Raw genomic sequence first — 14,264 nt, forward strand, 5'->3', positions numbered from 1 at the left:
AGCCAAATTGTAGGCTATAAGACCCATATGATATGGCATCTCCTCTCCCTTCTAATCAAAATTCTCCAGCCACCCTGGTCTCCTTTCTCTTTCTTGATCTCATCCTCTATGGTTGTTTGTATAACTGTTCCCTCTGCCTGAACAATTTCTTGCCAGGTATTTCCTGGCTAATTCTTTCACCTCCTTCAAGTCTTTGCTCATAGTTCAATGTACAATGAAGCTTATCCAGATCACCCTGTTTATAACCTCAGTCTAACCTGCATTCCCACCCAGCACTCCTGATCCCACTTAGCCTGCTGTACTTTTTATTAACTCATTATCTTTTATTACTTAAAATACTACATACTTATTGCTTTCTTTTTTCTTTTTGGCCACACCACACAGCATATGGGATCTTAGTTCCTCCACCAGGGATCGAACCCATGCACCCTGCACTGGAAGCAGAGTCTTAACCACTGGACCAGCAGAGAAGTCCCTAAGTTCGATATCCCTTCCTCTAAAATATGAGAGCATAAGGGCAGGAATCTGTTTCATTCACTTTGTATCCTAAGGGCCTATAACAGTACCTGACACATTCTAAGTGCTCAATAAATATTTGTTGACATGTATGTCCCAGTCCATGAAAGCCTGGTTCTTTTAGGTAAAAGCCACATACAGCCCCAGAAGGAAAGCCTCTGGCACTGTCCCCTGGGGCTGCTAGATGCATTCTAGTCAATTGCTGACCCCTGCTGGAACCCACTGAGCAAGTTGCTATCCTACCCTTGACTGCAGGAATGGACCCAAAATTTCATGGGTAACAGGATGCTGCTGATACTCTTTTCTGCCATCTACTGTGTTGTACACATACATTAGAGCAGTAATAACTATAATATTTCTTTTCCCTTGGACTTTTCCTGATTCTAGGAGTCTGCAGAAAATAGATGTAAAGTTTGCTTTTGTTTTCTTTATATTTGATGTCTATTATTTAGTAAGGACTCCATTAGTTGGGGATGGGGAGGCTGCTCTTAGTTTTACCTTCAGAACTAGTCACTTAATTCTTATTTTCTTTCTTTTCTTTTGGCTGTGCCCTGGGGCTTGTGGGATCTTGGTCCCCAACCAGAGATTGAACCCAGGTCCTTGGCCATGTAAGTGCAGAGTCCTAACCACTGAACTGCTAGGGAATTCCCAAGAACTAATAACTTTTATCTTTAACCAGACTAAAAATTTGTGGGAGGGAGCTATGCTTTTCTTCCACGTGACCATTACCTTTGTAACCAAAGGCATCCATTTGCCTCAAAAAAAAAAAAAAAAAAAAGATAATTATAGCAGGAATGCAAAGGTAAATAATGACTCTAGTTCAGCTTTTGAAGCCTATAACTAATCTTGAAAGCTTTGTTGGGAAAGTAAAAGAAGTTGCAAGTTTCTGACATTCTTAAATACTGAGCAAAGCGTGAAGCCTGGACAAAAAGTCTTACTCTAAATCAGTAGGCACAGTAAACCTGGAGAATGACAGTAGGAAGTTGTCACCTACTGAGGGGGAAGGGCAGTGTTCTTCCAGCCAAAAGAGCCTAGGCTAAGCGGAGGGTCAGTGGGGTTCAGACAAACTTACCTGATGCTTAGATCCCTGAGAAGGAACCCATCAACCCTCTCATTACATGGGTGTTGGCCCAGAAAAAGGAAGGAGGACATGACATCAGGAACTCAAATAAGATGAGGTAGAATCTGGACTTCTGGGCTAGCTCTTCACTTCCACTGCAAGTTCAATGTGGTGCAATGAGAACATGGTGATGTCAAGAAATAATTCTGCAGTGGCTGAGATAGCTAGATGGATGGACCTGTACCCCAGTTTCCTATTCCTTTGGTGTGATATGGTGTGACATTTTTCGTGTCTTGGCAAGAGGGTGCCAAAATGCTGAGAGAACTCAACACCCAGAATTCTTCTATTGGAATGAGAAAGTTACATTCAACAGAGACCTCATAAATAAATGCTATAGCAGGACCTTTAGCTCCAGCAGAGAAATGAGAAATGGGCCAAGCTCTGAATCATCAAGAGTTTTTGTAAAAAATGAGAGGGACAATGAGTATTCTAGAGAAGGAGAAAGGAAGGAAGACCTAGAAAGGGGGCGAGATTTTCCCGAGGGAGTTTAGATTGGGCTCAGTTTCTATGTGATTCAACTTTTGTTGGCACTCCCACCCTTACGTGCCTATTCCCACAATGAGCTTAGAGAATGGGAATGAGTCTCTGAGTTCCTGGAAAAGCATGAACAAAGAAACCCCTGTTCAAATTCTAGAACAGACATCAGCACTTCTGAACTGACATCTCTAACATTAATATATGGGCAAAAAGGATGTTGACTTCTTTAGATTCTTGAAGTACTATACTTTGACAGTATAAAATGATCTATTTTTGCCCCACTAATGTTTTATACTTTGAATTTTATTTTGACTCTGATATAAATCTTGTCATACCTGCTTGCTTTTATTAACATTTGCCTGGTGTATCCTATCCTACCTTACCATCTACTTTTGTTTTTTAATCAATAGCATTTTTCCTCTCCTTTAAAATATTTTTCAATTTTTAAAAAATACATGCAAGCAATACATGGAGATATTCACATTTTAAAAGAGCAAAAACATTATATTACTGTCTCTCAATCCTGGTTCTTTCTTTAACTGCCTGCTACTATCCTTTGACCACTTCTTTTTGGTCTGTATATCTTAAATTGTGGATTCTTTATATTTTCTGGATATTGATACTGTCCCTGTTAATTTTTTTTCAGAGTGTAGCATGCTATTTAATTTTGATTATGTTTTCGGAAGAAGGCAGAGTGCTAAAGAATTGATGCTTTCAAACTATGGTGCTGGAGAAGACTCGAGAGTCCCTTGGACAGCAAGGAGATCAATCCAGTGAATCCTAAAGGAAAACAACTCTGAATACTCATTGAAGGACTGATGCTGAAGCTAAAGTTCCAATACTTTGGCTACCTGTTGTGAACAGCCAACACACTGGAAAAGACCCTGATGCTTGGAAAGAATGAAGGCAGGGGAAGAGGGTGACAGAGGGTGAGATGGTTGGATGGCATCAGCGACTCAACGGACATGAACTTGGGCAAACTCTGGAAAATGGTGAGGGGCAGGGAGGCCTGGCCTGCTGCAGTCCATGGGGTCACAAAGAGTTGGACACAACTTGGCAACTGAACAAGATGTTTTCAGACGTAAATAATTTTAGAATTTGGATGCAGTCAAACCTGTCGTTTCCTTCTTTAAATTTTTGTTTTTAAAATTTTTGTATCCTAAACTAGAAGGTCTTTAACCTAAATAAGTTTTAAAATAAATTTTATAGCTTAAAAATGTTTAGATCTTTACCATCTAACATCTGGGATTTATTTTTCTGAAAGATTTGGGATAGAATGTAATGTTACATTTTATTTTGTTGTTTTATTTTCTCATGAATAGCCAGTTTCTCAATGAAATTTATTGACTAGTTTGTCTTTTCCACACTGATGTGAAGTAATACATCTGCTATATGCCAAATTCTGTAGTCACAGTGAGTTCTTTATTGGGGGGTGGGCTGAGTTCTTTATTCAGCCCACGAATTTGTCTATTCCTGTACTATACCACACTGTTTTAGTGACCATAGCTTTGTAATATTTTGATATCTGATAAATCAACTCTCCCTCTCACCTCCCATGTTCTTCTGTAATATTTCCTTGAAAAAGTTTCATGGAAAATCTATTGGGGGTTTTGACTGAAATTGCATTAAATATATATATTTGAGAAAAGGGCAGACATCTTTATAGTATTGAATTTTAGGAACATTATCCCTATTTAGTCATATTTTCTTTTACATCATTCAGTAAAAGTTTTATAGTCTTGTCTACAGAAGTTTTTTTATGTTATTCATTGCTACTGCATATGGAATCATTTAGTTTATTGTATTTTCTAATTAATGATTGCTGACATATAGAAAAGTCAATGATTTTTCTCTTTTATTTGATTAATGTAGTAAATTATATCAATGTTGTTATTGTTGTTTAGTCACTAAGTCGTGTCTGACTCTTGTGGCCCCATGAACTGTAGCCCACCAGGCTCCTCTGTCCATGGGATTTCCCAGCAAGAATACTGAAATGAGTTGCCATTTCCTTCTCCAGGGCATCTTCCTGACCCAGGGACCAAATCCATATCTGTTGTGTCTACTGCATTGGCAGGCAGATTCTTTACCACTGAGCCACCTGGGAACCCCTAAAATTTGTTTATATAAGTTATTATCAATAGAGCTCAATTAGTGAATTCATCTTGCATTTCTGAGATAAATTTAACATTATCATGTTGCATTATTATTGTCACTGCTGCTGAAATACAATTTATGATATTTTATTTGAGATTTTTGCATAATCTTTCCAAATCAATAGTGGTATACGTTTTTCCCTCATCTTTTATATACCTTGTTTTGGCCTCAAGGTCAGCTTAACTATATAACAATTAAATAAACTGGATAACTTTCTCTTCCTATGATTTAAAATGATTTATAAAATATGGAAGTTATCTGCTTCTTGAAGGTTTAGAGAACTTGCCTATATAACCGCCTGGACCAAGTGCCTTTTTTGGAAACAAATCTTTTACTACTATTTTGATTTCAGATTTTCTACATTTTCTTCAACTATTTTGAAATTTTATATTTTCCTATAAAATGATCCATATATTTTTCAGCTCTATTGATATAAAGTTATTTGTATTATCTTATAATTTTAAAATCTGCTCATGCATTATGATTTTATATCCCTTGTTATGCCTGATAATTTTTTATGCCTTCTCACCTCTTTCTTAATATTTGCCAAAGAAATCTGTTTTTACTAGGCTCTTAAAAACAGAGTTTTGGACAACTCTATTCTCATTTTTTTTTTCTTGTTTCACTAATTTCTGCTTTTATCTATTGGAATGTTTTTTCAACTTTTTTTCATTATTATCCCTCTAGGGAACTTTTGGGACTTTTTTCCCCTTAATCACTACTTTCTTCATACCCCCAATATTAAGCCACACATACAGTATATATGTGTTTCTATAGTATAGTCTTGTGAAAAGCCATAATCACTGCAATATCTAATATTTTTTTCAGCTCTCAAGAACTAAGTTTTACTTCCTAAGTGGCAATATTTTCCCTATTGAGAATGCATTACCCATTGTAATGTCTTTTTCTATTTTCTTTGGGCTTATTTTCCTTTTCTTGTGGAGTTAAAAGCTTAGTTCATTTACTTCCATTTTTTTAAAATAAGAAATTTAAGGCTATAAGCTGTACTTTTCCCCCTAGTGTTGTTTGCTTACATTACTGAAGTTTCGCTATTTTGTAATTTTGGTTTCTATTCAGATCTAAATTTTTGTAATTGCTACTTTTACCTGAGTTATGTAGAAGCTTGCTTTTACATTTCCCAATATGTGGATTTGGGGTTAGGTTTTTATCATATATTTATGTGACTCCCTATCTGGAGTTTGTTGAGACATGCTATCTTACCATAGGGTCAACTAAAATTCCTGCAATCTTTCAAAGCTTGAAGTTTTCTGTAGACTTTTTATAGATACTTTTCATCAATTTAAAAATTATTTTTGTTACTAGTTTGCTAAGGTGTTTTTACTTTTTATTTAAAATTTTTTATTTTTTAAATTGAAGTATAGTTGATTAACAATATTGTGTTAATTACTGCTACATAGCATGCTAAGGTGTTTTTATATTAAACTACAAATTAGTGTTGTTTCTTTTGTCTGTTTTTTGTTTTCATCTTTTTTGACAGTGCCATGTGGCATGTGGGATCTTTCCTAACCAGGGATCCAACCCATGCCCGCTACATGGGAAGCACAGGATCTTAACTACTGAACCACCAGGGAAATCCTAGTATTGAGTTTTAACAAATATTTACTTTGGAACCAGAGATGATTTTGCTTTTTCCTTCTTAATTTCTAGTAATTTAACTACTTTAATACATTTCATGTGTCTCATCTACCCTATGCTTTCCCATACAGAGAATGGAGAATGTACACATTTGTGATCCTATTTACAATGGTAATATCACTAAGAACTAAGCTAAAAATGTTGAAGGTACATCTATATTTTCTATAAGCTTCTAATATACCTATCTCAGTGTTAACGGGATGATTTCCTGTTGCTTCCTCTGCAGATTCAGGTAGGTACCTCTCAGTATTTCCCTGGATCTGAGATCCCTGGTGGAAGTGCACACTTCTGTTTCCTCTCTGAGAACTTACTTCCATTCTTCTGTTATATCTCTCTGGGCTCCAAGTACCTCCTCTACTTTGGTAATGAATAAATTACCACCCTCTTCTATAGCCTCATCTTAAGATCATTTGGCTCTTTGCCATTTTTATTTTCCAATTTGTATTATCAATGTTTTTGTGTCCTTTAAGAACACAGCATTTGTTTTAAAGAAATCCTGTTCCTCCAGATCAATTGGTCTCTCTTCCTTTATTCACTTTTCACCCTCCCAGTGCTTCCATTTTGACTTCCAGGCCTGAACATATACTTGAAACAAATATAGTTCCTACTTGATTTCCTAAATAGACCTGCTTCCTAGGGAGAGAAGAATCCAGGCACAACCCTTTTTAATACTCTTCCTAGCCTTTGGAATTAAATAGCATTGCTTCTCTCTACCTTAAATCCCCATATAACAAACATTTGCATTTCTTTTTGTATTTATGATTAAAATCCACCATTCTCTGTGACTGAACACACAACTTGAGCCCCTGAAATTCTCATCAGGGCTCATATAGTCAACACATGAGGCACCAACTTGGGACATAAATGGAAGGTGACTCTGAATACCCATATGACTTAAAGAACTTTACCCCTTCCAGGAGTCTCTCCATAGACCCTACAAAAGGATGCAATGCAAATCAAGATTAGCCCAAATTGGGTGAAACTATTCTAATGCCACCTGTTAATCCCCAGTAAAACTGAAGGGCTAGACTCTCCCAAGTTTGTTTGAAGTACACATGGAACTTCTGCCATTAAGTTTCTTAAGTTCCTCATCTGGAATTCTGGCAGAGAATAAAAGGCAGCACAGATTTTTCTATTCAATAGTGCCTTTCCCTTCTGCAGCAAGCCTATTCTTGTGAATATCTATGTGAAGCCTCAACTATATCTATGTGAATCAAGATCAGACACAGTGACCTGCAGAGCCTACTTTTGCAAAGCCCTACATCTAGTACCTCTAAAAAAATAATGACTTGCCTGTGGACACTAGCTACCATAAGCTGCTAGAACTTGAAAAGGTCAAAGAACTAAAAGGCCCCAAATCACTACAGCACTAAAGTCTGTGCCCTGGCAACCAAATGTTCCATCTTTATCTTATTTTGGTCCCCTAATTCCAGTCAGATTGCCTATTTCTCACGATTTAGTAGCCAATGCATATTTGCATGTGTTAGGGCTTAAGGAGAACAATTAATTGCATCCATTTCCTTTCTAAGTTCTCAACCAACTAGGTAATAGATACAAGAATCAGACCAATGAAGATCAAAATATCAGTATTTTGTTGAGAAGGCTGTACCTATAGCCAAATTGGGCTTTCCAAAGCCACCCCTCCACTGCGTTTCACACCCTTCCTGATCCCTCTACTGGGATTATTCACCCAAAGAATATACAAAGGAAACACTTACCTGGGGAGTTGCGAGGGGGCATGGCTGTTCCGAAAGTGGAGACAGAGAGAAGTACTCTTCAGACTTGCCTCTGGAAGGCAGGCCTGGGCCTCAGCAGGTGTGCTTACCATATGAAAGCTGGGATTTGAGTGGTGTGGGTACAGATAGCAGGCAAAGAAGTACGAGAGGCAGGCCTGGCCCACAGAAGGTGTGCTTACCATATGAAAGCTGGAATCTGAGTGGTGTGGGTACATATAGCAAGCCAAGAAGTTCAAAAAAGAGAGGAGAGCTTAGAGTGAGTAAGAATGTGTGTTCATAATGACCCTCTTCTTTATGTCTCGATCAGAGAATACAATCTTTCTTTGGAGACAAGTGAGTAAGAGGTGCAGACAGGGGCCAAGAGTGAATTCCAATATAATTGTCTACTTGGAGAATAGGAAAATAAGGACAAATAAAGATTCCTGTCCCCATAGGTGGGACAAAGCCTGTACTTTTCATTCCCTTCCAGTAGGGACAGGGGATCCCATTCCCTCATGCCCAAGGGCTGACATGGAATTCACACCCAGCCCCCAACCTATATTTCAGGAAGAATTTGATAAATAGATTCTGTTACTAGGTCATTCCTGTATCAAAACTCAGGATGGTGGGAGTAGGGCAAGGGCCAGAGGTTCAGATTGACTCCACCAAACTCCAGATATATTCACTTGCTAAGGTCCATCTGACTAGCAAAAAGAAGCAAAAGAAACACTAATAAAACTAGGAAGGCCCTTTCAAGGCATTTCACTGATAACGTCCTCAAGAGCTCTCTGGCTGCTGGAGTGAAAAGGGTAAAACAATACCCAAAGCCAAGAAAGACCAGCCTACAAATATTGCTCCCATTATCCGTCTCCCTTCCCACCACCCCAGGTCCTTGGAGAAGTCAGTGAAAGACACGCCGCGTTTAGACTGTCAGAGGCCAATCCCAGACAAAAGTCCCCGAGGTACAAGAACTCAAATAAGGACACTACTGGGGAGATTGAAAATCAAACATTATTTATCAGATGGTGATAGGAAACATCACGCTTTCTTGAGCCCAATTCCAGAATGGTCAGTGGGAGTTTCTCTCACATTAACTTCATTGGTCCGCCTACCCAACAGCAGCTCTTCTACTGAAGGGGACAAAGGAGAAGTCATCGTCCTCAAGGGGGCCCCAGAGTGCCCTTCTTATCAAGTCCCAGCTGAGGAGACAAAACAAGCAAACAAAGGACTTCCCACCACCAAAACCGCCTTCACAACTGGGGGCCTCCTCTTCCCACATGTAACTCAAGGAGAGCTCCACTCACCCTGCTTAGTCCTCAACAGGGAAACACTGTACTTCTTTAAACCCTTTGGGTCCTTCCTAAATACCTTTCCTTCACTTAATGTAGTGAGCACTTAGTAGAGTCCCTGTGTTCATATCACTTACTCTCTCAAGGAAGCTAGAGTGCCCAGGACTAGAAACTGGCATTGAAAAGTAATCTACCAGATTAAAAGATAAAGGCATTCCCACCTTAAGTCCATATTGTATGGAAGGAGGGAATGTACTCAACCTGCTTAGAAAACAGCTTTTGGGTTAAACACAATAGGCAAAGGGTTCAGCGGGAACTGGACAGCTGAAGGAACATAGAAGTGATAGTGAATAGAGAAGAAGGGGATCCTGGTGGCAGTAAGAAAGAGTGGTGCCCTTTGACTAAGAGCCCAGATTGGGTAACTAAGCATGATGGAAAGAGTCAGATAGAAGGCCAGATAACTAAATTTTAGTTATGACTTTTGCCAGCAACTCAGCATGTGACTTTGAGCTTATCTAGCCTTCAGTATCTTCATCTGCAAAATAGGGGAAAGCAGTCTGTCTAACTAGATGCCTCTTATGGTCCTTTGATAGTATGGCATCCTTCACAAGTGTGATTGATGGACTATTACAAGATATTCAGGAGGGGGGCCAAAGGGGACTTTACCAGAGCAGGAAATGCCTTTCAGCCTCATCTCTAATGAAAGGGTCACATTCACACATACATAAGCAGAGTGGCCAACAATTTCATCATAGCAGCAGAAACACAGAGAAAAATACATACTGGTGAAGCTCAATTCCTGCACTAAGGGAGCAACACGGAGGGGCTCCAAGGTCAGGGGAGAAGGGTCCTTCCATATGACAATAACTTTCACCTTTCTGTCCCTTCCCGAAATCCAGGGCAGCTGGCTTTTTGAAAGAAGCCACTCCCACTTCCCTTTCCTAAAATCACCAATTCACCTATTGCAGAAACAAAAATGCACAGATCCCAAGGGAAATAACCCACTAGCTAGCTAGAAATGAACAGAATCTACCACACCTAAGGTTACTTGGGAGTGGCAGCTGGGACCAAAAGCCCTTATTTCCCTGAACTTTAACAATGACTCTGAAAGGTCTTCATTTGGACCTGTCCCAACCACAGTCACTTGGGTTTGCCCTCTTGGTGAAGTGGGAACTCACCTGGCCCACCCTTTTATTTCTGGTGCATTTATGATTGCTTCCAAATTTTTAGACCAACCTCATTGTGAGTGAGCCAGGAAGTTACCACCCCAAGTAGGACTCCAAATGACAGGAAAAGCTAGGACAACGACGCAAGTGCAGGCTTTCAGCCCTTGCAACAGGACCTGCAAACAGACGCATGCCACTCCCCAAACACCAAGAAGCATCTCCCAGCCATCCATCCACATGGATTCTTACATGGCCTCTCCTAGCAGAGGTAGCTGGGGCAACTGGGGTGCGGAGGACATCGACCTCCTATCAACCTGGGATCCCTGTTTAAAAGATACTAAAAATACATTAGTAAACATCACTGTTTACAGAAATAGAAATCATTTCTGTTTCCAAAGGCCTCTCACCATCCCAGTCCTGGACATTCCCAAGACTGCCACCCCTGACACCCTCTCCAAGGTCCGCCCTGGAGGGTGGGTAAGACACCAGAGTCTTTTGAGACTGAGAGCTCCTCAGGCACCTGAGAATTCCAGTTTCACATCTCTGGTTCCCATGGAAGGGAGAATCTTCAGGACTCTGGAGAGTACGGGGGTTCATCCCTTCTTATCAGTTCCGGGGGTCTGTCTTGAGGCAATCCCCCCCTTTTGGATGATATACGTGTTGTAAGAATTCTTGCTATTTTCGGGCCCCCAGTCCCTCCCCAGAGTCCAACATGCCTGCCTGGACCCCCTCCCCCCACCCACACCCGCCAAAGCGGAGAAGCCAGTCTGTGCCTTGATTATAATCACTCAGGGAAAGAGGGATGGGCAGAGAAAAAGCAAGGACAGTGGCCTGGGGGATCATCCTTGCGGGAACGACTAACAGCAGTGACTGTCAGACAAGCAGGTGGTGAAGCTGGGCACCTGCCCGGGGACGGAGCCGGAGCTGTCCACCAGGTTGGCGGGTTGCGGGTCGACGCGGGGGGTGCGACGGCGCCCCCGGTACTCGATCATGTCAGGATGATAGGATGGGTGGCGGCGGGCGTGCTTGGTCAGGTGGTCGCTCCGAGAGAACTGCTTGGGGCAGAGTGGGCAGGAGAAGCGTTTCTCGCCCGTGTGCGTCCTGTAGTGGCGGGCCAGCTCGTCGGAGCGCGTAAACTTCTTGTCGCAGTCGAGCCAGTCGCAGGAGAAAGGGCGCTCACCCGTGTGGGTGCGCTGGTGGGACTTCAGATGTGATGACTTGTAATAGGCTTTGTTGCAGCCCGGAAAGGGGCAGCGATGGCGCTTGGCAGCAGGTGTTACTGGCCTCCGACGGGGGCCTGGACCCGTGGCGGGGGCGGGGCCGGCCCCAGGGGCCACGCCAGACACCGCGCCAGGGTGGGCAGGCGCTCCCGGGACGGCTGGCGCGCCAGGGACTTCGAGCGCGTCGGTGGAGTGCATGGGTCCCGAGACCTCGGCTGCGCTGGAGGCCGGGGCTGGCTGGGAGCCCAGGGTCGGGCCGGAGCACGGGGTCGGGTCGGAGGAGCCGGACCAGTCGCGCAGAACTTCCCCGGAGTACTCTCCGAAGCCCCCACCAGAGCCGCCGCGCAAGTCAGCCAAGACGCTTGCAGCCAGCAGGTGGGGCGCGGCGCCGCCCGCGCCGGGGCTAGGGGCGGGGACCTGGGGGAGCGGGGGGACCGACGCGGGCCCCGGTGGCCCCGGACCCGGCAGAGCGGACTCCGGCGGCGCCGCACCCACCTCCGAGCTGGCCGCTCCGCCCGCGCCCTCGGGGTCCGGCGGGCGGCGGTGAACCACAGCACCCGCGGACATGGACACCAAGCACTCGGCGGCGAAGTAGTCCAGGCACGCCACGGCAGCCGACATGCTGGCACCGCCGGGCCGCCGGCGCGCGCCGTCCGAGCGCGGCCGGCCGCGGGCGAGAGAGTTCTCGGGAGCGTCCGTCCCCGCTGCCTCGGAGCGAGAAGCAGGAGGCCCGGTGCGCGCCGCCCGCCACCCGCCGCCGCAGCCGCTGCCGCCGCCGCCGCCGCCGCCGCCGCCGCCGCCGCCGCCGCCGCCGCCGCCGCCACCGCCGCCGCAGCAGCAGCCGCCGCGGCCGCCCGCGCGGAGCCCGCCCCGCCTGACGCGCCCCTGACGCACCGGAGCCCGCGGGGGCGGCGGGACCCGCCCCGGCCGGCAGGACACCCCTCGGAACGCGCGGCCCACCGGGGCTAAGTGATTCCTAACAGCCTAAGAAATTATCTTGTCTTCGCATTCTTGCCTCTGCCGGCGAGCCAGGTAATTTTAATAAAGAGAAAACTCCCCGATCGTAACTTCTGGGCAGCCTGCCGGCTTCGCCCCCCCTTCGCCCGCTGGTCCTCCGCCAGCTGGGTGTCCGGCGGAGTCCGCGAAACTTTTTTTTTAAGGGAAAAAAATGCTTATACCTGACATGTCTTTCGATTCATAATTACGATTGTTAGTAAAGCGGGCTGGGATTGCGTTTCACTGTTACCGCTCTCCGATCAGATTTAAAATATCCCCGAGTTTTCACCCCCCCAAAAAAAGTTTTCTCATCTAACAGTCCCGCTGTCAACCCAGGGTCCGTACCGATTCCCTAAATAGAGCCGCTACGTAGCCATTAATTAATTTTCGAACCAGAAACATTTTTAACCTTGTAAAAAGCAAAGAATCCTCTCATGGTTGAAATTGAAACTTAAAATCTTTTGAGTAACGATTTAACCATTCAGCCAACGAAAGAAAAATGCGTGTTTAAACTGCATTAACCTGTCACAGGCATACAAACAAATTTCCACGCTGAAATATAAATTATAGACTAGCAGCAAGATAAACACATTAAAATGGACTCCCACAATTTTAATAATAGAAAGTCACGTTTCCAATTAGGCAACGTCTTTTATTTTTCTCTTGACAAAAATTAAAAATAAGAAAACGCAGCAAATTATATAGAATTGCTCATATGGTGTTTTGTGATTGTAGAGCTTTTTCTTTTTATATAGTCAGATATATGTGTGTGTATATGTTTATATTTCTTTGCTGCTTTCGTTTTTTTCCTCCTATGACTTAAAAAAAAATTAAAAGCACACAGAAAAGCAAACAGGATAATTTCTAAAAATAGCCATAGCGTGGGTTTTGATGTATACAAGCTTTACTTATATATATTTGAATTATGTGCAGTTTATTTGCAGTTCTTTAATGCTTTTCTTTTTCTTTTGAAAATTAAAAATGCAGATACCTCAAGAATAACAAACATTAATGTATGTACTTCCTAGGATAATCAAACGTGAAATATTTGTCACATTTGCTTCAGGCTTTTTATTTATATTAAAGATTCCAGATAGAGCTGACTGTCACCTTATTTCCCTCCCCAGTTTCATTCACCTTTCTCTCTTACTTGCCTAGGTTATCAGTGTCATAAAATGTGTATGCTTCCAGTACGGTTATTATTCTTTATTACCTAATTACCTCTATATATTTACATGTAAATATAGTAAATATATATGTCTATGCTTATATGTTTTAAGTTTTCTTTATAAATGGTACAGCAAAATGTACATATCATTTTGCAACTTACTTTTCCCCCTCAATATGATTTTGAAAACTATCCATGTTGACACTTACAGAATCTACTTTATTCATTTCAGTAGTTTTATGATCCTGTCAGCTTTATTATTTTTATGGAGATTCTATTCTAAAACAAATAATTATTATAAAGCTGCTTGCTTCAAAATTTTAGACAATTAACTCTCACTCTACACATATTAAGATTGTATCAGATAGAATTCTTCACTAGCTGTTTTTAAAAAATATTATTATTTAGAAAAAAAATCTAAAGCTATTTTAAAATGCAGAGAGACTATTACAGGCACCCATGTACCTGTCTCATATAACTAGTATATGTCAGCATTTTGCCATACCTGCTTCAGGTCTGTTTTTAATTGAGCTGTTCATCGTTTCTGATAAAATTGAAGTCCCTCTGCACTCCTCCCCAAAACCATTCTACACCCTTTTCTCCAAGGCAAGTACTATCATGAATTTGGTATGTAACTTTCCTTTAGGTTTATACTTTTACTATATATGAACCCATACAAGCACAGAGTATTGCTTTGATTTTTAAAATGCACGTGTGGTATTAGACTGTACATATTTTGTAACTTGTTTTGTTTTTCCTTCCTGGTATGTTTTCATTCTTTCTCACC

The 14,264-nt window shown here is 42.4% G+C and overlaps 1 protein-coding gene across 1 annotated transcript; it reads right to left on the reverse strand.

Moving 5' to 3' along the window:
* Positions 1-353: 353 nt before the first annotated feature.
* On the reverse strand, positions 354-11,934 carry KLF14 (KLF transcription factor 14). Its single transcript, XM_015095163.4, has one exon. The coding sequence runs from the start codon at positions 11,932-11,934 to the stop codon at positions 10,951-10,953; it is 984 nt and encodes a 327-aa protein (XP_014950649.2). The 3' UTR covers positions 354-10,950.
* Between the last annotated feature and the right edge of the window lie 2,330 nt (positions 11,935-14,264).

Source organism: Ovis aries, chromosome 4 (assembly GCF_016772045.2).
Source record: "Ovis aries strain OAR_USU_Benz2616 breed Rambouillet chromosome 4, ARS-UI_Ramb_v3.0, whole genome shotgun sequence".
Lineage (NCBI taxonomy): Eukaryota > Metazoa > Chordata > Mammalia > Artiodactyla > Bovidae > Ovis > Ovis aries.

Bases quoted from the DNA above. Each gene is read 5' to 3' on its own strand.
- KLF14 (XM_015095163.4), bottom strand. From the start codon at position 11,934: ATGTCGGCTGCCGTGGCGTGCCTGGACTACTTCGCCGCCGAGTGCTTG.